At 40.5% G+C, this 25,900-nt stretch overlaps 1 protein-coding gene across 1 annotated transcript in view; it reads left to right on the forward strand.

The window, feature by feature from the left end:
• Window positions 1-25,900, forward strand: part of STK36 (serine/threonine kinase 36) — a 786,440-nt gene that overhangs the window by 601,333 nt on the left and 159,207 nt on the right. The window contains exons 23-24 of the mRNA XM_044086614.1: window positions 3,336-3,507; window positions 21,396-21,549. Coding sequence (XP_043942549.1) covers window positions 3,336-3,507; window positions 21,396-21,549 — 326 coding nt within the window. The remainder of the gene's footprint in view (window positions 1-3,335; window positions 3,508-21,395; window positions 21,550-25,900) is intronic.

The following is a 25,900-nucleotide window of genomic DNA, read 5'->3' on the forward strand; positions in this document are numbered from 1 at the left end:
TATTTAGTGAGTATATTAACTAGGACATTTAATTATATAATCTGTAATGGGTACATACCAAGTTCCTGGAAGGAGTCATTAATTACTCCAATTTTTTAATCTGGAGATAAGACAGCAATGCAAAATTATTGTCCAGCAAGTCTACCACCAATGTTATGCAAATACTTTGAAAGATGTATTAGTGAAATCATGCTTAAAGAAAATAATCTTGCATTGCTTGATATTTTTCAACATTTTTTTAAAGGCCAGTATACACTTGTCAAGCTTTTATATTACAGCTTTAGGGTTGTAGAAATGGCGAATTAGCACAGGTGTAATCTATTTGGATTTAACTAAAGCTTTTGACTTACTGTCATTTCACACTGTTGATTTGGCACTGGAACAATATAAGGTTAATCAGTATTTATGCAGAAGGATTAATCTTTGGCTCAGAGGCAGAACTCAAAGAGTTGTAATTAAATAAAAAAGTCAGATCCAGCACTGGTGAGATCAGGTGTTCCTCAGGGATCTGTGCTCAGACTGCAATGGTCATTGTTGGTTGGTTAAGTGCACAGACGATTGTAATTTTTTTTATAATAATGAAGATTATTAAGTAGGCTAACCTTTCATTTAGAGAAACTGTAATATATATTTTGACAAACAAAAATTAAGGAGCTCTGTTACATTGTCTACATTTGATTTATTGGAAGTTAGTGAATATAAGGATCTTGGTATACTAATTAATTCCAGTTTTTGTTTTGAAAATGGTGTGAGAGCCATTTGTAATAAGGCATTGAGACAGATGGGTTTGATTCTCAAAACCTTTACAGTGAGAGAGGTTATGATCTTAGCAAGTTTAGTTACAATATATATATATATATATATATATATATATATATATATATATATATATATATATATATATATATATATATAGAACTTCAGCAAAGGATAGGAGAATGGAATGCAAATCTGAATGCACATGGGATGAAACTAAGCACAGATAAGATGGTGGTAATGGCAGCAAATTGGGGAAAACAGATGAAGCTGAGAATAGAGATAGAAGAGAAGATAGTGGAACAGGTAAACAGCTTCAAGTATCTGTGAGGGGTAGTTGAGAAGAAGGGTAGTGTGAATGAAGATGTCAAAGCTAGAATCAGAGGGGCTGCAACCAAATGGCATAGAGTATCAGGTGTAGTCTATGACAGAAGAATGCCAAAGAAGCTGAAAAGTAACATGTACAAGACAGTGGTGTGACCAGTATGGTACAGAAACCTGGGCAGTAAAGGTCGAACAGTTGAAGAAGCTAGAGGTGATGGAAATGAAGTGCCTGAGAAAGGTGGTAGGATGCGCAATGTGAGACAGATGAAGAAATGACATAAGAGCAGAAGCCAAAATAGCTCCAATTGCAGAAAAGATCAAAGAGAACAGATTGCAGTGGTTTGGGCACATGTATAGAAAAGCAGAAGACAATCTGGTGAGGAAGATTTGGGACAGACAGGAAGAATGTAAGAGGAAGCAAGGATGTCCAGCACAGAGGTGGATGGATTGTGTGAAAGAAGATCTGTGACAGTCAGGCATGAGTGTTGAAGAAGGCAGGAGTGTGGCACTGAATCAAGAGAGTTGGTGACAGTTAACATGATACCCTGACCCCATGGAGAAAAATGGGAAAAAAAAGGGGACTGATGATGATGATATCAGATCAATTTTGGAATACAATATAGTGTTCTGTACTCTTACTAATCAATAGCTTTATTGTATAGATTCAGTACAATGTAGATTTACAAAAATAATACCTGATATTAAGCGGTTATACTATAAGGATAGATGTGTTTCGGTGGGTCTTTATACCCTCCATTATAAATATATCAGGGGTCAACTTATGTTAGCTAGAATGTGTTTAATGACTCTTTCCTTCAGTCTTTGTAGGGTTTAGAAGTATATAATAATCCAAAGACATATAGCAATCCTCATTTAAAGTTGTGTGTATGAGTTATGTAATAAAAATAATAGAAATTGTTGTATAACATACAGGATGGCACAATTATGGAATAAATTACCTTAATATATTACAGGTGAGACTAGTCTAGTAAATTTTAAGAAGTCTTTGGATGATTGTGCTGGGGCTATGATGTTTGATCCAACAATTACTAACATAGTATCCCTTGAAAGCTGTAAGGCTTGAACACTTTACCTAACTTATGAACCTAAACAAAAGTCAAATTGTACATTTATGATTCTGTATTTGACTTTCAATCACAACTGACTCATTGTTAAACTTGGTGACCCTGCTAGGTGCTTTGTGTGTGTGTGTGTGTGTGTGTGTGTGTGTGTGTGTGTACATGTGTGTGTATATATATATATATATATATATATATATATATATATATAGATATATATAGATATAGATATAGATATATATATATATATATATATATATAGATATAGATAGATATATATATATATATATATATATATAGATATAGATATATATATATATATATATATATATATATAGATATAGATATATATATAGATATATATATATATATATATGTGTATGTATATATATATACACAGATTCCTTTCTCTTTTCAGTATATATACTGGTTAGTTTATAACTTATGCTATTGGGAACGCCAGGTTTGGAAACTGTAGGGACGCATTTGTGTCATCTTTTCCTCAGAAGGAGGAGAATGTGTCCAGTGACTGGGTGGCTTGCAGAGGCTACAGAATTGCTAGCTTTGGCACATAGTATTTGGAATGTAAATGGCTGCTGGCACTGGACTCCTCACCTCCCAAAACCTAGTAAACTGCTGGATGCACAGTACGAGAGGCCTATATCCCCCTCCCACAGTGATAGCCATGACTGTGCCTTTAGTCTGTCATACCAGGTACTAGTCTTGCTTTCTATTGGAATTTGATGAGAAGATTTTGACTTGCTGAGGCTAGTTATGTAGTCTGGACAAGGAAGTGAGTCTTGGTGGGCACAAATAGGTCTGTATTGTACTAGGGTAAAGTGAAGGTGCAGGAAAGAAGCTGTTGTAACTGTATACCCAGTTTTTGTACAGACTGCATGTAGTTAGGCAGGACTGGTCCTTACTACTTTGTACCAGAAGTAAACAGTAAGTGATCCTCACAAAACAGTTATAACCTTAGACCACTGTTAATGTCAAAGAAAATCTCATTAAAAAGGTCTGTTAATAAAAATAAAAAGAAGGAACAGTAGCTGAATGGAAGAGTCATCCCTAGTAATATGTTATTAAACCATCAGAAAGTAAAAGTTATGTGTTATAGATCACAGTGTGGATGTAAATACTTGAGGATCTGTAAACTAATTTTTTTCTGCCCTGTAGGGAGACTTGACACTGGTGCGGGAGTTTACCAACTCTGAACTGTGGAGTGCTGTATGGCATCGCTTCGCTGTGGTGCTGCAAGTCTCCAGTGACCGAGTCATCATGGAGGGAGAAACACCACGACCAAACAAACCCACACCAGAACCCGACTGGATGTCTATTTCCCCATCAGGTTTGTACCAAATCCTGAAATTAGGCATCCAGGAGATACTTTTTTAACTGTTTGAATGCTGAAGTTAGGGGGCCATATGTGACTACAGAGTGTGGTACCAAATTCTGGAACTGAGGAACTAAGAGTGGCTGCAGATAGTGGTACTGAGTTCTGGAACTGGGGAACAGGAACTTACTGTAGAGAGTGGTATTGAATATGGGAACTGAGAAACAGGCATGACCAGCAAGGATGCTACTGAATGCTGGAACTGGGGAGCAGAAATAACTATAGTGGGTGACAGTGCTGGTGGGAGAGCCCAGATTGATTGCACAGGGTAGTACTACATGTTAGAACTGGACAACCAGAAATGATTGCAGGTGACGCTACTGATTGCTGGAGAACCAGGAGCGCTAAGACTGCAGCCCTTAGAAAACATTTCTGAGTGCCAGCACTAGTACTGTTAGGTAACATCGCTGAGTACCAGACAGCACCCCTTGGAAAACATCACAGAGTGGCAGCACATCAGCCCTTAGCAAACATTACTGAGTTCCTGTGCTTTGGCTGTTAGAGACCTCAAAGTGAAAACACCGACTGTCTCCCTTTGCAAACATTATCAAGTGATAGTGCTGAAGTCCTTAGAAGATATTACCAAGTGCCATTTCTGTGCCCAGTACTGTGACCCTTAGAAAACACTACTGAGTGCCAGCACTGGAGGTTTTAAACATTACCGAGTGCCAGTGCTGTGGCCCTTGATAAACATTAGCAAATGCCAGTGCTGCAGCTTTTAAACATTACTGAGTGCTAGTGCACTACAGCTTTTAATGAGTGCCAGTGCTCTGGTCCTTGGTAAACATTACTGAATGCCACCACTGCAGCTTTTAAAATATTACTGCGTGCCAGCACTACAGCTTTTAAATATTCCAAAGGAAAGAAGAAAAAAGCAGGTACTGACCACCACCCTCAGCGTGGTGGCCAGTATCTGCTTTTTTCTTCTTTTCTTTGGAATTTATTGTGAGTAGGCAGCCTTTGGTGGAGTATCTACATTTCTTTTTTTGGTTTAGCTTTTAAACATTACTGAGTGCTAGTGCAGTGGCCCTTGATAAACATTACCAAATGCCAGTGTTGCAGCTTTGAAACATTACTGAGTGCCAGTGCTGTGGCCCTTAGAAAGTACTACTGAGTGCCAGCACTGCAGCTTTTAAAACAGTACTGAGTGCCAACACTTCAGCCCTTAAATATTACTTAGTGTTGACATTGGGCCCTTAAAAGCATCAGCACTGAGTGTCAGTGATGTTGCCCTTAGTAAAACCACTGACAGCAGTGCAGCCACTGGTAAACATTACTGAGTGCCATCACTGCAGACATTGATTAACGTTACCAACGACCTCCTCTGCAGGTTTTAAACATTACTGAGTGACAGAACTTCAGCCTTTAGAAAACATTACTGAGTGACTGCTCTGTGACCCATAAATCATCAGTGAGTGTTAGTTCTGCAGCCCTTAGTAAACATTATCAAGTGCCAACACTGTAGCTTTTACTAAACATCATCGAGTACCAGCACTATGGTCTTGGTAAACTACTGTATGCCAGCATTGCAGTCTTTAGAATATATCCCTGAGTACCCACACTACAAAAGCATAGTAGCACATTGTGCTACTGTCAGGGTTCAAGTGCAAATTTTAGTCACTAAAACTAGCCTGGTGAGAGACATCAAATATCTTAGACTCTGCTGCCCTTTCTCAGTGGATGGTGGTACCTTACTTAGTAATTGTACCATGCGGACTCCAGAATAGTGTACCCCAGCCAAAGCCATAGCAGCTTGGCAGGCTCTTCCCTCTACAGGCTTAATACCATTGACTAGGTTTCTTTACTAACCTGTTTTGAAAGATAAGCAGGGAAGCTACCTGGGCTCAATGCCAGTGCCATCAGAACTGAAATGTCTCAGAATTATGATGCCTTAGTAATAGAGATGGTGGGTATATGTCCTGGTACATGAACTAAAAAAAGATAGTGGGCTTTTTCATTTTATGTGTGGGTGTGTGAGAAGGAGAAAGAGTGACATATTAACCATTTTCCACAGTGAAATGTATTTTGGTGTACAGCAATAGACCATCAGGCTGCATGTGTGAAGGAGAGAGATCCTGAGTGTGACCCAGGACTGACTAATGATTTGAATACTGGAGGATAGACCTGGGGAAGGTTGGAATGTACATCACCCATCATCTGGGGAGAGAGGCTGCTTCACAAACTTGCACTAGGGATTCCTAGTGGAGGTTGGGAGAAAGCACCAGGTATATACTGGGTTGGCACTATACAAGAATCACTAGGGAATGTCTTTGTAATTGGTGGCGATGCATTTATCAATGCATGCATGTGTCAGGTGTGCCAGGCACATTACATTCCCTGGTTTGGTGGAGCTTGCATCAGGATAGCCACGGGGGTAATGAGATCAGGGACCTAAACAAGAAAACCATGATGGCTACTAGGATGATAGCTCAGGAGATGATGAGAAAAACAACCTTCCCAAAAAAGAAATATTGCACAGTTGGCAATTGGAACAGCCGCACTATACATACTTTCCCCATGTATGTTTTCAACTTGCAAGCTTTATTTCATTTACAAATAAACTGCCACAAACTTCATTACATTTGTAATTTAAACAGATGCACTATAAACACACAATGAACAAAATATTTAGTAGTTCCAACTATAAACATTATTGTCTAGGCACTACTATTATTTCTCCTACATCTCCTGTATATCTTTGGATATTACCACCCCCCAAAAAAAATATACAACTACCACTATGGCAGGCTCTAAACGTTACTGATCGCTGTTCTTTAGTTCCCTTATTTTCCAGTTTATACATCAACCAACTCACCCATTTTGCACAGTTGCCTTTTATTTATTTATTTATTTTCAGTTTGATTACCGGGGAAGTCCACTGGGCCTAAAAGTGCCCGTTTTCAGTGGAGGCCCGGGTAGAAAAGCTCCGTAAGCAATACAAATGCAATGAAGGTTACATTATGTTAAAGTAAAATACAAGAATAGAATTCATACATTCAGAAATGCAGATGCATAAGATGTAAATCAAACAACACAGCTAATAGATAATAGAGAACGCCCATTACTGCAATATCAATTCAATACAATATGATACAAATATCTGTAAGAATAGGAACATTTTTTTTTTTATACATTGGTGGTACTGATATGTACAGTATTTACAGTTTGTAGTGTTAAGGAAGAAATTCATTAGTCAGAGAAAGACTGCTGAGTCTATTTTAGGAGAGTAGAAGTAAATGCAAGCAATGTAGAATAGTCAGTGGGGGCATTCAGTAGAATTTATGTAGGGTGGAAGCAGGAGCATTTCTGTTTGGATGATAGGTATAGGAATAGTTGGGTCTTGAATGATTCTGTGTTGGGTATATTCCTGAGAGAAGGGGGAAGAGAGTTCCGTTTCTTACCTAGTGAGAAGGAGAGAAGTAGTTGGCCAGCGGGACGTTTTGGTTTGTAGATGGAGACAAAGTTTTGGTGTTCGGATCTCAGAGATCTATTCAGGATGTATGGAGGAAGGACGTTTGTTATGGCTGGGCATTTTTCAGGATAAAATATTAATTTGTGAGCTGTGGTTAGTTGGAGATAGTCTAGGTGGTTAGATAGTTCTAGCCAGTTTAGAGATTGTAGGGAAAGGCAGTGGTAAGTTGAGGTTTTGGAATTAGTGGCAAATTTAGAGACCTTATTATAGCAAGTTTCAAGTTTAGAGATGATAGAAGAAGACAGATTAGTTAAGAGAAGGGCGCCGTAGAGTAGTGTAGGTAGAAGGTAGGTAGTTGCCAGGGAATGTCTAGAGGAGTTGGTAAGAAAGCGGTTGTTCGGTAGAGCATACCTAAATTTTGGTGGGTTTTCTTTGTTTTGTTTTGTTGTATGTGGATGTCAAATTTCAGGTTTTCGTCTATAGTAATGCCAAGAAGTTTTGCGGAGGGGACAACTTCAATAGCAGTGTTAGTTTGGCTTAGGACTATAAAAGCGTTTTTGTCAAAGGAGAAAGCCCTAGTAGGAGGGAAGAGTAGTATTTTAGATTTGTTAGAGTTGAGGGAGAGATGGTTTTGTTGCATCCAGTTCTCTATAGTGGAAAATGCAATTTGGGTTTTGGTTAGTAGCTCAGGTAGGTTAGAGGCGGCACAGACTAAGGTAGAGTAATCAGCGTATTGGATGACTGTTGTATCGGGGATGGCAGTGTGGAGGTTATTAATAAAGATGTTGAAAAGTAAGTGTCCTAGGATGGATCCCTGGGGAACGCCAGTTGGTGTTGGCAAGGAGGAGGTAGAGTTCTTCCATCTAACGGCTTGGGATCTGTCAGATAGGTAACTGGAGAACCAGGCTAGAGAAGTGGGAGAGAGATTGAGGTTGGCGAGATGAGAGAGAAGGTGTTTATGGGAGATGGCGTCGAAAGCTTTAGATAGATCTAGCAGTAGTGTGGATACTAGTAGTCCAGAATCTCGAGCTTGATTGATTGTTTCTAGGAAGGATATTAAGGCAGTTATAGTGCTGTGGCCAGGGCGAAAGCCATGTTGGGTGGGTGTTATTAGGTGATTCTGGATTAGGAAAAGCATAAGTTGGTGGTGAACACATTTTTCCAATATTTTAGATATAGGGGATAGAAGGGCGATTGGACGGAAATTGGAAATGTTAATGTTTTTTCCACCTTTGTGAAGAGGTAGGATGTAGGCTGAGCACCAGAGTTTGGGTACATAAGACTCTTTTAAGGATCTGTTAATGAGGATACTGATAGGGAGAGCTATGCCTTCTGCAGCACATTTAAGGAAGGAGGAGGGTATATTGTCAGGGGCATTGGAGCAAGGCTTTAGTTTAGATAAGAACCTTTTTATAAAAATGGTTGAAACTGGTTTGATCTGGAAGTTAAGAGGGCAGTTGTTAGTGTTGTTGGGTAAAGTGGAGGGAGAGTTGGGAGAATTGTTTTTAGGGAAAGTTTTTGTGAGCTTAGCTATGGATTCAGTAAAGAAAGTGTTGAAGTGAGAGCTCAGCTTCAAGTCAGTTAAACTAGGGTCAGGGCAGGGGTTATTCCTGGACCCTGGATGCAGAAGGGAATTGACTGATTTCCAGAATTGTTTTGAGTTTTTCATATTGTTGGTTTGTAGTTTATTATAAAAGTTTTTTTTGTCTGAGGAGATTAATTTCTTTACTTGGTTGCGGAGTTGGGTATACTGAAGTAAGGTAGAAGACGTTTTATTTTTCTGGTAATGCTTCCAGGATTTGTCCCCGAGGTGCATGCTTTGTTTTGTTTCATTGGACAGCCAAGGAGCAGAATTGGCTTTGACACGTTTGTTTCTTAGAGGGGCTAGGGAGTTGAGAGTATTTAGGAAGACAGAGTTAAAATGTTCAACGGCGTTGTCAAGGGGGAGAGAGTTTAGAGTTTGCCAGTTTATTTGTTTAAGAATATTTGAGAAGATTGTGGGATTGAAGTTGCGAAGGTTACATGTTTGAATGTAGTGGTGTTGATATTGAATGGAGTTGGCTGAGCGGTGAATAAAGGCAGGGAGATGGTCACTGAAGGAGTCAGGGACAGTGCCAGAAAGAGTTATTTTGTGTGGGTGAGAGACTAAGATCCAGTCAATGATGGAACCAGGGGGATGGTTTTTGTTAGGATGAGTTTTTGAGTGGATTACTTGGGAGAAGTTGTAGAGGTTAATGGACAGGGAGGGAGAAGGTGTGTTAATTTTATTCCAATCTATGTTAACGTCACCAAGAATGTAGGTTTCATATTTTATTTCAGAAGAGGCCCAATGAAGAATATTTTCGAGGCTAGAGATGTTGTCGCCTGTCGTCTTCATTTTGGTTTGCTTTTCTCCCTCCTTCCATCCTCAACCCCTTTTTCCCATTTTGCACATGGAGTCCGGGTGTCACTTCAGCAGTGGCAGTCATCTCAAGCCAAGGTTTACATAGCCAGGTGGCTAGCCATGCCATGGTAGTTTATCTGTACTACTCACTCACACATACACTCGCACCTAGGGCCAATTTATAGTGTCCAATTTACCTGCTCCATGTCTTTGGAATGTGGGAGGAAACCGGAGTACCTGGAGGAAACCCACACAGCTGCAGGGAGGACATGCCAACTCCACACACACAAGGCACCCTAGCCGAGAATTGAACCAGAGAACCTCTTGCTGTGTGGTAACAATGCTAACCTCTGCACCATTGCGGCTACCCTTCTCCCTCCATCATCATGTCATCTGATAATCTTTCTATTTCAGATATCCTAATACTAATTATGTGTAATGCATTTTTCCCTAATAGCAGTATCAGTGCCAGAAGTATCTGTTCTTGTTTAGTCAATTCTTCCTCCTCCTGTCAACTTAAAAGAAACAGAGAAGGTGCAATTCTGATAGTATTTCCAAACACTTTCACTGTAAACTCTGCTAATACTCTCTTGAATTCTGCTAATTTTGGACAGACATGAAAAAATGAGAACCTAACTACCTGGCTGCCCTTGAGCAACATCTCCAACATCCCACATTTGCTTTTAGGAAGATTTTCCTAATCTTGCCTGTAGTAAAATTCAGGAAAAACAATTATCAATCTGAAGTATCTGTCTCCTTCACTGTGAGGCCTCCATGGTGTGTGATATCCCCCTTCTATTTTGCTTTCTTCAACATCCATACCAGTCCACATGGCAAAAATATTGTTTACCAGCTGCACACAGTCTGTGATCTCCTGCTTTCCTGGGACCCCAACAAGTTTTTCATTTTTATGACATGCCCTGTTTTCCTTACATTTTTGTGACATGCCCTGTTTTCCTTACATTTTTATGACTTGCCCTGTTTTCCTTACATTTTTGTGACATGCCCTGTTTTCCTTACATTTTTATGACTTGCCCTGTTTTCCTTACATTTTTGTGACATGCCCTGTTTTCCTTACATTTTTATGATGTGCCTTGTTTTCCTTACATTTTTATGACACACCCTGTTTTCCTTACATTTTTATGACTTTCCCTGTTTTCCTTACATTTTTATGACACGCCCTGTTTTCCTTACATTTTTGTGACACGCCCTGTTTTCCTTACATTTTTATGACACACCCTGTTTTCCTTACATTTTTGTGACACGCCCTGTTTTCCTTACATTTTTATGGCATGCCCTGTTTTCCTTACATTTTTGTGACATGCCCTGTTTTCCTTACATTTTTATGACTTGCCCTGTTTTCCTTACATTTTTGTGACATGCCCTGTTTTCCTTACATTTTTATGATGTGCCCTGTTTTCCTTACATTTTTATGATGTGCCTTGTTTTCCTTACATTTTTATGACACACCATGTTTTCCTTACATTTTTATGACTTGCCCTGTTTTCCTTACATTTTATGACACACCCTGTTTTCCTTACATTTTTATGACTTGCCCTGTTTTCCTTACATTTTTATGACATGCCCTGTTTTCCTTACATTTATTTCCTTACATTTTTATTGCATGCCCTGTTTTCCTTACATTTTTGTGACATGCCCTGTTTCCCTTACATTTTTATGACTTGCCCTGTTTCCCTTACATTTTTATGACATGCCCTGTTTTCAGTGCATTTTTATGGCATGTCCTGTATTCCTTACATTGATGTCCTGTTTTCATTACATTTTTATGACGTGCCCTGTTTCCCTTACATTTTTATGACGTCCTATTTTCCTTACATTTTTATGACACGCCCTGTTTTCCTTACATTGGTGCCCTGTTTTCCTTACAGTTTTATGACATGCCCTGTTTTTGTAACACTTTTATGGTATGTCCCATTTTCCTTATACTTTTATGACACGCCCTGTTTTCCTTACATTTTTATCGCATGCCCTGTTTCCCGTACATTTTTATGACACGCCCTGTTTTCCTTACATTTTTATGACACGCCTTGTTTTCCTTACATTGGTGCCCTGTTTTCCATGCAGTTTTATGACATGCCCTGTTTTCGTTACATTTTTATGACGTCCTATTTTCCTTACATTTTTATGACACACTCTGTTTTCGTTACATTGGTGCCATGTTTTCCTTACAGTTTTATGACATGCCCTGTTTTTGTAACATTTTTATGGTATGTCCCATTTTCCTTATATTTTTATGACATGCCCTGTTTCCCTTACATTTTTATGACACACCCTGTTTTCCTTACATTTTTATTGCATCCCCTGTTTTCCTTACAGTTTTATGACACACCCTGTTTTCCTTACAGTTTTATGACGCGCCCTATTTTCCTTACACTTTTATGACACACCCTGTTTTCCTTGTAGTTTTATGACGCGCCCTGTTTTTGTAACATGTATGTCCCATTTTCCTTACATTTTTATGCATGTCCTGATGCCTTGTTTTCATACTCCATTTGCACTTAGTAATAACCCCTGCGGGTCAGAAATGCCCCCATACATGTTTTAAACTCCTGTAGTGGTTTAATTTCTTCAAGTATTTTGGGTTTCTAATATGGCAGGAATGGACCCCATTCCTAACTCAAAGTATGATTAAAGTTCATGAAATTAGTATTGTTTCAATCTTTGATGCTAGCCAAAAGTGCTCTTTGCAGCATCCGCAACATACCCAGAAACTGACTCCTTCTGCAATTCATATGGAGTTGCATGTATTGGTAACATACCTCAATAAGACTGTAAATTCTTTTTTATGAGTCCAATTTCTCCTACTACTGTTGGAACTGTCTGGTATCTTTCTTCTACATTGTCCTCATTTCTGCTTGTATTGTATCTCCTGGTATTTTTAAGACTTTGTGTCTTTCTTTATGTAAGACACTGTAATCACTGGGTGTAGCAATTTCACTGATCAGTGCTACTTTTGTGTTCTCTTCATGGACCACTATATCAGGTTTTATTGCATCTGTGTTTTGAACTGTTGGTAACGGGTGATGCCATGTGATAAACTTCATCATTCTGTGTAATGCTTTCTGAATCAATTTTCCAATGCTTCATTGCTACTTCAGTATTGTAATTTTTGCACAATCCCCAATGCAAAAATCTTTCCTCATTATTATGCCTTGCAGTATACAGTCCTTCTGCCATTAGGGTATCACATCCAGCAACAAGATGTGTGACTCTTTCCAGTTCTGGTTTACAGAACCTGCATTTGTCCGGTTCTCCCACATGCTCAATGGACTTTGTAAACCAACATGTACGTAGTCCACTATGCTGGGCTGTCAACATTAACCTCTCATCTTTTGATTTAAATTTACCTGTCCTTAACCATTCCTGTATCAGATCCTGAACAACATGAGGTCGTCCCAGAAGTTTTCTGTATTTGGAAATATATTTATGCTTTTTCCACATTTCTTGCCTTCTGATCTGATCCTTCTCCTTATATTCTTTCTTTTATTTTTTGTCACATTCAGTTGCGCCCTGATTTTTATGTAATTTGGTTCGGTTTCCTTTCCTGCTTGACGCCAATATGCTTCTGCTAAACTAAGCAAGGAAGTCATCTTAGACTTGTTCTCTTCTTGTTTCAAAACCTTCACTATCTTCAGATCTGATGAGGTCAGCAGATATGTATGAAGTCCTACAATTACATATCTATACATGTAATCAGTTTCGAGGAGGCCCATTCCTCCTTCAGAACAAGGAATATATAATCTTGGTGTACACTGATTTTGTATGTCATTTGATAAGAGTGAAGCATTTTTCTTGTTTTCCTGTCCAACTGATGCATTACCTGTTGGTCCTGTCAGTCACCCTAAAACTGTAAATTAGAACAGGAAGAGCAAATTGATTTATAGCGTGGACTTTTTTCCCTAGATATCAGGGCTGTTTTCAGTATTAATTTTAGTCTTCTAAAATATTCCTTACTGAGTTTTGCTTGCATTTGTTCACGTGTTATTGTTCATCATTCATCAATTCCTAAATATATAAGCTCCTTCCTCCTCAAGTTCATTTATTTCACATTCCTGTCCCAGACTGATATTTTCTTTGTACTGCAGCTTTCCTGTTTTAAATGTTAGTTTTGCACATTTATCAAAACCAAATGACATTCTTATACCATCTGAGAAAGTTTTGACCACTTGCAGTTGTACTTTCAGCTCCTCATCTGATGAACTACACAGTTTTAAATCATCCACAAAAATATGAGAAATCTTTACTCTTAGTTATTTTCTGGGAGCCAAATTGTAGCTGTGACCTAATCTGTTAAGTAGACAGTTTAATGGGTTAAGTAAAGACAAAAGAGCAGCGGTGACAGTCACCCTGGAATATCTCTCTTTGAATTTTTATTCCTAGGATAATAATTTGTCCTTTATCATAGCTTAGCTGCAAAGTAGTTTGCTACTGTTTCGTGGTCACTGTAATGTAATTGATCAATGTAGGATGTATGTTATACATCTGTAAGCACTCCTTATCCATGAATGCGGGATGCTGTCAGGTGCTGCTTTGTAATCTATCCATGCCATAGTTAGATTCTTCCCTTTTGTACACAGCGATGTGGCTGTGCTGAAGTTCGACCTGACATTTCTTGCTACTAGAATAATGTATTTGTACTGATACTGTTCACAGCTTTCACAATTACTTGCACTGCATTTGCTGTCATACAGTGTATTCCAGTTTTTCACCAAAACACAATTGTATGGCATTTGAAGTGTTTTTTTTTTCATTTTATTGCAGTAATTTCAGTGTCCTTGCATGCAGTCATTAATGTTCAGTATTCTGCAGTATTACTTTGCCACATTTCTAAGCTTTGTGGTGTCCTTGAGTGCTTATTTGCCATCATTGCTTTTCTTTCTCTAGCAAACATCTGAAGACTCCAATGAAAGCAAGAAAGTACAGTTGTGTACACTTACCATAAATGTAGATGATCGAGTGTCTTCACTGTTGCAGTCATCACTGTAGGGTTCTTCCTGCCAGCAGGCAGCCTTCGGTGGTTCTTCCTGCTGGCAGGCAGCCCTCGGTCGGCCAGAATCCCAAAGTCTGGGTCCGGCGTTGGCTGTGTACTCATCCTCCCTGACGTCAGAGCGCCAGGGGTACAAAGCTCCCAGCCGACGCCATGTTCTCCAGTTTTTCTTGCCCCAGATGTCAGGTGCCCAAAAATAAAGGCTAAAAGTAAAACAAAAAATGTAACATACAACAAACCCCAAACCCTGTAGCAAATACACCTCAGAAGAAGGGTGAAGCAGGGAAACACACCAATAAAAGTATAAGAGGGGACAGGAGGGTGGGTAACCCAGACTGCAACAGTGAAGACACTCGAACATCTACATTTATGGTAAGTGTACACAACTGTACTATGTTCATCGTGTTTCACTGTTGCAGTCATCACTGTAGGGTTGAATCCCAAAGCTGAGATAAAGGGTGGAGGTTATAGAGTAGAAAGGGCGGCTAGAAGGCCTTGCAAGACTGCAGAAGCAAAGCCTGCCCTAGATTTGGAATTAAGAGGGAGATTATAGTGCTTTGAGAAAGTATGCACTGAACTCCAAGTTGCAGCTTCCAAAATATCTTTGGTAGTGACTCCCCTGAGAAAGGCAGCTGAAGTAGCAGCAGCTCTGGTAGAGTGAGTCCTAACTTTTCCAGGGATTTGCTTTCCATGATGAGAGTAACAAAATCTGATTCCATGAGCAATCCATTTAGAAATTGTCTGTTTTGAAATAGTTTTGCCTTGAGAATTTGCTGCATAAGAAACAGTTCTGTTTTCCTGATATCCTTGGTTCTGTCCAGATAAAATCGAAGCTGTCTGTGTACGTCCAAAGAATGCAAGATCCTCTTCCCCCTTATTTTGTGGATTAGGGAAAAAAGTTGGCAGGTGAATAGTTTGGTTTAAAGCCACTTTAGAAACCACTTTAGGCATGAAAGTCGGGTTAGTCTTCAAAGATACCCTGTCTTGATGAAAAATAATGTAAGGTTCTACAGCCATGAGCGCTTGTAACTCCGAGACACTCCTGGCTGAAATTAAAGCCAGTAGGATAACAGTCTTCCATGATAAATACTTTATATCAGATGTGGCAGCAGGCTCAAAAGGTGGCAGAGTCAGCTTTTCCAGTACATAATTGAGGTCCCAAGCAGGAATGGGTGGAGTTCTAGGGGGCCTTAAATTCTTTGCTCCTCTGAGATATTGTTTCAGAAGTGGTTGTGAAAAAATTGGAGGATCTGTATTATAATGTGCAGAGATAGCTGAGACATATATTTTTATGGAAGAAAAAGATAAACCCTTATGCAACATATCTGTGAGGTAATATAAAATCAATGGAATATTTGGAATGCGAGGATCCGATTCCTGAGCCTGCATCCATATGCAAAATCTCTTCCATTTTCCTGCATAAGATTTCTTAGTGCTAGGCCTTCTGGCTTCTAAGATGACATCCATAACCTGTTTGGTAGGGGTAGGAATAATTATAGACCCTGAATACGCCAGGCTGCCAGGCTCAGAGTTTTGATATGAAAGTGCAGGACTTGGCCCTGATGTTGAGACAAAAGATTTGGAATCTGAGGTAGAATCCAAGGAGGTTCCTGGGATAGATTTATCAGTGTTGGGTACCAAAATTGTCAAGGCCAATTCGGGGCCAGTAAGATCATCTTTGATTTGTCCTGTTTTATTTTTAATAATACCCTTGGTAGAAGAGGCAGTGGTGGGAAGGCATACCCCGAGAGGTTCCTCCAGCTGAATGAGAGAGCATCCACTTTCCATGCTAGCTTGTGATATGTCCTTGTGCAAAAAATCTGTAACTGGTAGTTGTGGGGAGATGCAAATAGATCTATGTCCGGGCAACCCCAGGCTTCTGTAATCATCTTGAAAATTTAGGTGTCTAGCATCCACTCGTGTGGGTCTGACAGATTCCTGCTCAGGCTGTCTGCCAGAATGTTTTGTTTCCCTGGCAGGAATTGAGCTTGTAGATTCACTTTGCAAGCTAGTGCTGTGTTCCATAGAGTCATGGCTAGTCTGCAAAGGGGGTAGGAGTGAGAACCCCCCTGCTTGTTTATGTACCACATAACTGTGGTGTTGTCTGTCCGTATCAGTAGCTGCCCTGGCTGTAAAAGATCCCTGAAAGCCATAAGGGCATTCTGTACAGCTAACGTCTCTTTTAAATTGATATGTAGATGCTTCTGATCCTCTGTCCAAAAACCTTGCAGGCCTTTCCCCTGCAAGTGGGCTCCCCATGCATAATCTGAGGTGTCCGTGGTTATCACTTGGTTGGCTGGAGGTAGACTGAAGGTTTTCCCTTTGTTTTGAAGACATGCCGTGGCCCACCAATGAAATTCCTTTTGCAGGCAAGGCAAAACAGCAATCACTGTTTCCAGACTGACAATGCTGGGACCATACGCTTTTTAGGTACCTTGTATCTTCCTCATATGCTGTCTTGCATGTGGTATGAGTAGGATACAGGAAGCCATGTAACCGAAAGCCTGCAGGAATTTCCTTGCAGTTAGCTGAGATATTAACGCCAGGCTTTTGAAAGTTGAAACCAGCTGTAGTTGTTTTTCTGGCGTCAGGAATGCCATCTGGGTTTTAGTGCTTCAAAGAGCACCCAGGAAAGTTATCTGTTGAGTGGGTGTCAAATTTGACTTTTTTACGTTCACAGTGAATCCCAGGCACTTGAGTAGATTCTGAACAAATTCCAGGTGCTGGAGTAAGATGTCCTTGCTGTCTGCTTGAATAAGGCAGTCATCCAGATAAGGGTAAATTTGAATTCCCTTGAGTCTGCAGTAAGCTACTAGTGGTGCCAGGCACTTGGTAAAGACCCTGGGCGCAGTAGATAAGCCAAAGGGCAGCACAGAGAATTGGTAATGTTTCGATCCTGCCTTGAACCTGAGGTATCATCTGCACTCCTGTCTGATAGGAATGTGTAGGTAAGCCTCCTTTAAGTCCAATGTTACCATCCATGCATTTTTGCTCAACATTGGCAGGAGCTGCTGCAGAGTAAGCATCTTGAACTTTGGTATCTCCAGGAAAGTATTTAAGACTGACAGATCCAGGATGGGTCTCCCAGGTATTTTGCTTTCTGGGAACTAGAAAGAGTCTGGAATAAAAGCCTTGTCCCGTCTCTGAATTTGGAACCAATTCTATGGCCCTCATAGCCATGAGGGACCTCACCTGTTTTAATGCCTCCGCCCATTGAGTTTTTGGTAGGTCTGGCCATCCATTTGGTTTTGGCAAGGTGTGAAAGTAGAATTTGTAACCTCTTAAAACTACATCCAGAACCCACTTGTCTTGGGTAATGCAAGTCCAATTTCGGTGAAAAAGAGAAAGTTTTCCTCTCAGAGGAGCTTCCAGGAGAGAGGTTCCTGGAGCCATGCAGGGGGAGTCATTGAGCCCCGTTTCCTATAAAGTTGAGACCTATCTTCTCCACCCCTGGGGGTGGAAGCACTCCACTGTCTAGGCCTATAAGAGGTCTGTGCTTGGGCCCTCCTTCTGGGGCACCTATATCTCCCCCTCTGAGGCCTGTCCAAGCTGGGAAGGGACCAATTCTTAGCTGGCCAATTTCTGCTAAATCTAGGAGGCTGAACTTGTAAGAAATCCTTAACCGTTTGCATGGATTTTGCCTTATCCTCCATTTTCTTTATAACCTCTTCAGCCTTAGACCCAAGCAAAACATTATGTTGAACAGGAACATCCAATAACTTTGCTTTTACTTGATCAGGCAAATTTTGTTCCTTTAACCAAGCATGCCTTCTAATGACCATGCCAGTGGCTGCCGCCCTGCAAGAGGCCTCCAAAACATCAAAACCACAGTGTAAGGTATGTTTCCCCACCTGCTCAGTAGAATGCATCAAATCTTGTAATTCTTTATTGTCTGCACATGCAGAAATGGTACACATTTTTTGTTTCATAACAGACAAAAGGTATTGCTGATATTTCAACATATGAAATTGACAATTCAAAGCCCTAATAGATAAAGTAGCAGAAGTGTACACTTTTTTGCCCCATCTCTCCAAAGCTCTAGAATCCTTATCTGACGGAATAGGATTTTTAGCAGTGGTGGCCTTAACACCCTTTGGACCCTGAGAAATGGTTTCTGGATCAGCAGTAGGATTTTTAAATAGAAACTGGTGAGAGTCAGGGACTCTGTAATATCTATCAGGCTTAGCAGGGGCCGGGGGAAAGGAGTCAGGGGTTAAATTAGACTCAGTAAAGACATCATCCACAATATCCAAAATAGGAGAAATAGCCAGGGGTCTGTGTTGGGGAAGTAGAAGGAAATCCCTAAGCCTTTTCTTAGATTCAGAGTACTCCTGCCCTTCCCAGTGAAAATGTTCCCTCATGTCATGTAAAGTTTCCCCAAAAGAGTAATCTTCAGGAGGAGAAGCTGAAGGAATGGATTCCTCAGCATCAGAATCCATAAGGAGGTAAAGTATAATCCTGTTCAGAGAAAGACACTGAAGAGATAGATACCTGATCAGAGGATTCATAATCCAATTCTTGTCTTGGCCATTTGTCTGGTGGGGGATGGGAACCCCTAATCATAGTTAGCAAGTCCTCAGCCATTTTAAGCATTTGTTTTTGAGATTTAGGTCCCGGATCAGAAGAGGCCTGGGCTTGAGTCTTTGTTTTAGAAGGAGTCTTTGCCTTTGCCTTTACCTGACGCTGCGTAGGCCTGAAAACCCCCTCGGAAGCCGGTACCTGCACGGCGGCTCCGGACCCATCCGAGGGAGCATTATCCGAAGGTCCTGCACCTGAAATATCTGAAGGCCTAGTTGGCTCCTCGTGGGAGTCCGTATCGGCAAGCGGTTCTGAAATGGCCGACGACAGGGGCTGTGAAAGCGCCTCACTGACGACGGCCGAACCGGCAGCTGGCTGTAATTGTAAACTGTCTGTTTTGGACCTCGGAGGCCTATCTTTATCCTTGCGCCTTTTATGAACTCCGGTAGTCGGAACCGTGTCCGACGACATGTTATAATTAAATCTCCTCCCAAAGTAATGAAAGGCAAAATCGTATCTCCGTTTAATAGTACGTTGATTAAATCTAGCACAAAACCTACAACTAGCTACGTCGTGGTCAGGGCCTAGGCAAGGAATACAGTAAGAATGAAAATCCTTATGAGGTATTTGCTTCCCACATGAAATACAATTATTAACTTTTTCTGACATCGGACTGGAGCAAGAAAAAAGTTTCCCCAATGGGGTACTTAGCTTTGAAAAGAAGAATGTCTTCAGTTTGAAGCACCAAAAAAAAAGGAGTCAGCCGACCGGCAATTGCGAACTGCTTCCACCGCACTGCAAGAAAGACTGGAGAACATGGCGTCGGCTGGGAGCTTTGTACCCCTGGCGCTCTGACGTCAGGGAGGATGAGTACACAGCTGACGCCGGACCCAGACTTTGGGATTCTGGCCGACTGAGGGCTGCCTGCCGGCAGGAAGAACCACCGAGGGCTGCCTGCCGGCAGGAAGAACCCTACAGTGATGACTGCAACAGTGAAACACGATGAACATCAGTAGTAATGCTTCAGTTCTTAAAGCAGATCCTAGAACTAGAAGGCTCAGTGATGGTAGTGGTTTTGGGGAGTATTTCCTGTGGTAAACAACTGTGGTCCAGTTGTTCCTGTCACCTTGAAATGAAGTAGGAACATAAGGCCTAGAATGTTGTGGACTTTCATGCTGTCTTGGAGGGGAAGGGTCTAATGCATTAAATGCACTCTACAACTGCAGTTGAAGGCCAGTACAGTTGTACGTGCTGTCAGACATACCCCACCTTAGACTGGCATGGTTGCATGTTCCTGTATTCTATTAGTAAGAACTAACAAGCTACAGCTGTCTTCTCGGAGTGTAATTGCACACAGCTTCAGGAGACTGCACAGCAGAACCATAAAATAGTTCCAGTCGTGCACACTCATTTAAGTTGAAAGCACGTGAGACTTTGAACTATGTCATCCTAGCAAAAATGGCTACCCTTAAGTATCCTGTTCTGTAACACAAACCGGTAGCTCTGCTTCAAAGAGTGAAATGCTTTCTTCATGGATAGAATGTCACCTTGGTCACTTTGGTTTTGGATGTGCCTGCCATTTTTGTTGCGTGCGTTGTAACATTTTTTTGGAAACAGGATCTGTTACAAACATGACCAGTACACATTATTTCGTATGTCTCAGCAGACATTTACCATGGCACTGTGCATTATGACATGCATATAATTGTGAAAGTTTATGTTGACTTGGTTATTTTGTGATTAGACGTATGACTGCAGCATGTACATGTGCTTGTAACTGCATTATTTTTTTGCAGTCTGAACAAAATGTGGCCCGAGTCCATCCTTACTCGTGTACTAACCATGGCCCTAATTTTGCTGCTGACCCTTCCCCCACCCCCAAGCCTAGACATTAACTTACCAAACATCCTTTCCCTAATAGAACCATTATTGAGACAAGTTATGTCTGGATATATGCTTCATTTTTTTTGTTGTAGTTGGCCAATCCCAAAAGAAAATCATTTGCTTTCCTTTGGCAGTCAGTATAGTCTGACTTTTCTTTCAATTTTTGGAAGTTTCAACGTGCAGAAAAAGATATCACATCAGTTTTTGATAACACAAACATATATAATATATATATGTGTGTGTGTGTGTGTGAATACATGCATGTACACGTGTGTTCGTATTTATAGCTGTCTCAGAGTGAAAGTATTGCTATTAGTAAAACATTCCCTGTAGATAAAGATGCACTGTATTCAGACCTTGAATAAATTATTTTCCTAAGTTTTCCTGTTCTCATTAAATTCCTCTTTGTACACCAACGCTGCTTCCTTTTGCAGAATGAAGACTGACTGTTTGTCTTTAAAAAACTTGCCTCTCACGTGTTGCCATTGAAGGTCACTGTAGAACAATATCTGCCTTTTGGGGTAGGAAAGAATATGACACAAGAAAAGGTTAACAAAAATGAGGCCTTTTTTATTTTTGTTTTATTTCAGACCTGTGTTTACTGCTGACTGATTTGACTACCTTGTTTCATTTCCTAGGAATGCAGGTTTTTCTCAGCTTAGTTCTTCTGATCTTCACCAAAGAACCACTTCAGTGTGTGCATCTGTTGACCAGCCAGACCACAGTTGCCATGACAACACTCACCAAACTGCTGGCCCAGGACTTCTTGCAGCACCTTTCCAGTAAACAGAAGTGAGTTTATAAAACAGGTTTATCAAATGAAACTTGCTAGTGAAAGCTGTTTGTGTGTAAGTGTGTGTGTAAGTGTCAGTGTCAGGGAAAGGAGGGATCAGATAGTCTAAAATTTGAACCAGACAGCTGACAGGTTCTGTTAAAGAGATTTTGATCCAGCAAGGGTAACGTGTAAATGAGAACAGGAACCATTTCAGTGCTTCTTTTTATGAATTAATCTGCTGACTCATGTAGTGCTAAGTAAACCCTTCCTACATATGTGGTACATTGCAATAACCAAGATCCATCCCGTTTTAGGATTATTTATATTTTATTTATTTATTGACATTTGTTAACCGGGTTTGTCCAGCTGGGCCGGAGACCCATTTTCAGTAGAGAACCAAAGGAACAAAAGCTCCAGTTACAGACAGTTTAAAATGCATAGACGTTTAGTTTACTGTACATAAAATTTCATTTTACAATACATGGCAGTACACAGTGTAAGATACAGAAATTAGTAAGGTACATCAGATCAGAAGATATGTACACATTTTTTGGTACATGTTTAGCAATACAGCTTTCACAGCAATCCAAGACGTTTTGAAGTGGTGGAGTAATTGAGTGTGTTAAGGAAGTAGTATTTAGGAATAGTACAGATGTGAGAGGTGAAAATACCTATATAAGGTGGAAGGGGTAGTGGGAAGCAGATAAGATGCTAAGGTAATATGAGGGAGAAATTGGAAAAGATTAGGAGAAAGGGTTTCAGTGGAGTTAGGTAGGGTCGTGACAGGTACAAGTTTTGGTTTTCAGTAAGTGAAGTCTGAGTTCTTTTTTAAAGTGTGTGGGATGGTTAATGGACCATATGTGTGTTGGAAGTTTATTCCAAGCTTGGAATACCGGGGACTTGTATAGTGGTTTACCGACAGTTTTCTTAGGTGGATAGATGTCAAGGAGTTGCTGGTTTGAGGTGCTGAGTGTGCGAGTGGGAGTATAGGTGGATGCTAAGGATGAGAGAGCAGGGCAGGAGGGTGGTTTGTGAAGTATGGAGTGTGCGATTTATAATTGGGATAGGAGGAGGAGTTGTGGAAGTTCAAGCCATTGTAGTGAGTTGAGCGCAAGGCAGTGATGTGAATTATAAGGGGAGTTTGTGACACATCTAGCTATTTTGTGGTATGTTTGTTGGAGTCTGGCCAGGGTAGTGGACTGTAAGTTAGTTAGGACTGGGCCGGCATCGAGAAGGGAGGGGAGGAGAAGAGTCTGTGCCAAGTAGAGTCTAGCATTGGAGGTTAAGAATTTTCTGTTGCGATAGAGCAAACCCAGTTTTTGGTACATTTTTTTTATACTTTGGAGGATATGCAAGTTAAATTTAAGTTAGTTATCAATGATGGTGCCTAGGAGCTTTGTGTGGGAGGCGGGTTGTATGATGGTGTTACTTGAGGATGTGATGACAAAGGTAGATTTAAAGTGAGAGAGAGAGAGAGTGAAAGGGAGGAATAGCAAGAGTTTGACTTTTGTTTTTTTGGGGGTTTAGGATGAGTAAATTATCAGAGAGCCACTTTTCAATGGAGAGAAAGGTATCTTGGGTAAGAGTGTGCAGGTCAGAGATATTGCTGGAAGTGCAGATAAGAGTTGAATCATCAGCGTATTGGATTAGGGCAGATTGTTTGCAAGAATTATGAAGTTCATTAGTAAAGATGTTGAACAGTAAGGGACCCAAGATGGAACCTTGGGGTACACCGGATGTCACTGGAAGGTAGGGTGAGAGCAGGAGGAGAGCCAACAGATAGATTGTTGTCTCTGAGACAGGTAGCTAGAGAAAATGGCTAGGGCAGAAGCAGATAGACTGGAGTTAGCAAGTTTAGATAGAAGTAAAGGATGAGAGACAGTGTCAAAAGCTTTGGAGAAGTTGAGCAGAAGACAGGATATGAGGTTGCTGTTATCACGGGCCTCGGCTACAGTATGTGTAAAAGCTAGGAGGGCTGCAGCAGTGCTGTGGCTAGGCTGGAAGCCATGTTGAGTGGGCGTGAGTAGGTTTTGCTGGAAGAGATAGTTTAAAAGCTGTGTATATATATATATATATATATACATATATATACATTTTTTGAGTATTTTGGAGAGAGGAGATAGGATGGCAATTAGTCTAAAGTTAGATGGGTCAGTTGAGTTCACCCCTTTATGCAGGGGGATGGTGAAGAAGAATTTCCAAATCTCTGGCACTGTTGCTTCCTAAATAGATATATTGATTACTAGGGATATTGGGTAAGCTATGGATTTGGCGGCTAGTTTGTGGAAAGTAGGTGGGAGGTCAGAGGAGGGAGAGCAGGGTTTAAGCTTCAGTAAGAGTGATTTAATGTAGGAAGGAGGCACAGGTTGAAAGGTGAAAAGGTTATTGTTGTGAGGGTTGATAGGGGTAGGGAGCATGTGTTGGGAGTTAGAGGGTGTACGTTTCTGGACAGTGTCAATGAAGTATCTATTGAGAAGGGGAGCAGTTTCTAGAGGAGTGTTAGCTGGGAAAGGGGGGGATTGGAAGGGCAGCCTGGATGGAGAATTTTATTTAAGGTAATCCAAAATTTCCATGGATTGGATTTTCTGTTAATCTGAGGAGAGTTATAATAGGTTTTTTTGTCCCCGTTAACATATTTTTTGACAAGGTTCCAAAGTTCTTTGTACTTTTGTAACAGGGGAGGTTCTTTGGTCTTAGTCCAGGTTTTCCAAGCATTATCGCATTTAAGCATGAGGGATCTAGTTTCCTTAGCAAGCTAGGGACCAAAATTGGATTTAATTCTAATTTTCCTGGTGGGGGCAAGGGGGTTAAGGGTATCTAGGAAGATTTGATTAAATTTAGTACTGCTTCATTGAGAGGGATCTGTTTGAGGATGGACCAGTCAATACTAGAGAGAATAGAAAACCAAATAAACTTGAACTTCCAGAATTCAACAACCAACAAACAACAGTAACTAGAACTATGAGTGAGAAAAGGAGGCAATTATATTTAGCATAAATAACTATTCATTTTCCACTTTTGTATAAAACTTCATCAGAAAACAATACAATTAACAATAAACTGCCAGTAGTTTAAATACATCTTTTAACCAATAAAAAGTTTGATTAATAAATGTATTTAAACTACTGGCAGTTTATTGTTCATTTTATTGTTTTCTGATGAAGTTTTATATGAAAGCGGAAAATAAGTCATCATTTACGCTAAATATATTTGCCTCCTTTTCACAGTCATAGTTCCAGTTACTAGAGAGAGAATAGAAATGGGTGGTATTAAAGTTGGAGAGTTTGCAACTGTCTCTGTGGTTTAGGTGCTTGGGCAGAGTGTCATAGGATGGAGGTAGGAGGATGGTCACTTAATGTGTTTTGTAAGGTAGTTGGATTGTGGTAAAGGTTAGAAGAAGATCCAGTCGATAGTAGATTTGGAAGCAGAGGTGGTGTGCAGGTGGGTGGGGGATGTTATCAGTTGGTGTAATCCCTGTAGATTGAAACTAAGTTGTGGAGAGTCAGTAGTAAGTTTAGTCCAGTCGATGTTAACATCGCCTAGAATGAGGGTTTCATATGGTATATATGGTATGTTGTGTGAGAACCAGGATAGGATTCATTCCAGGGTAGGAATATTCTTTCCTGGGGGGATATATATGGAGGCAATGACAAATTTCTTGTGAGGGTTTAGGATAAGTTCAGCTGGGTGGAAGTCTGGAATAGGGATGGGACAAGTGAGAGGTTAAGGCTATCGGCATAGAAGATGGCAACGCCACCGTCCTTTTTAGAGATTCTATCAAGAGTGGTAGATATTGTAGCTGGGTGGGAGTATTTCTTTATTATGTGGGGTTTTAGCCAAGTTTTGAATAAGGTTAGGATGTGAGGGCTGGTATGAGCAAGCCAAGTATGGACCTCAGTGATTTTGTTAGTAAGGCTTTGCATATTTAGAGAATAGATAGAGAGGGGTTTGTGTAGTGAATGTTGGTGGGAGGGAGGATGAGATAGATGGATTAGGGAGGTAGAGGAAGGCTTGTGGGGTGTAAGGTTATGGATAAGTGGAGGTGGGATCAGGATTGGGGTGAATGTCACCAGCAAGAAGTATGTTACTAGGAAAAGACGTAAAGTGAGTTAGTGATAAGAGATGGTAGTATAGTTTTGGTTTGGATTTACAGGAGAGAGGGTAGTTATGTAATATAGTAAGCTTATAAAAGCAGTTATAGGAAAAGTTGAAGAGAGATAGGGATATTATGAAGGTGTGAGATGACTGGGGAGATTTGGGGATACATTTGGTAAAAAAGTATATAAAAGGCTGGGAAAGATTTGTGTGATAGGAGGTTAGAGTAGACATCAGTGTTAGAACTGGGAAGGTAAAATTGTTAGTTTGTAT

Source organism: Protopterus annectens, chromosome 10.part0 (assembly GCF_019279795.1).
Source record: "Protopterus annectens isolate FY-2018-M chromosome 10.part0, PAN1.0, whole genome shotgun sequence".
NCBI lineage: Eukaryota > Metazoa > Chordata > Ceratodontiformes > Protopteridae > Protopterus > Protopterus annectens.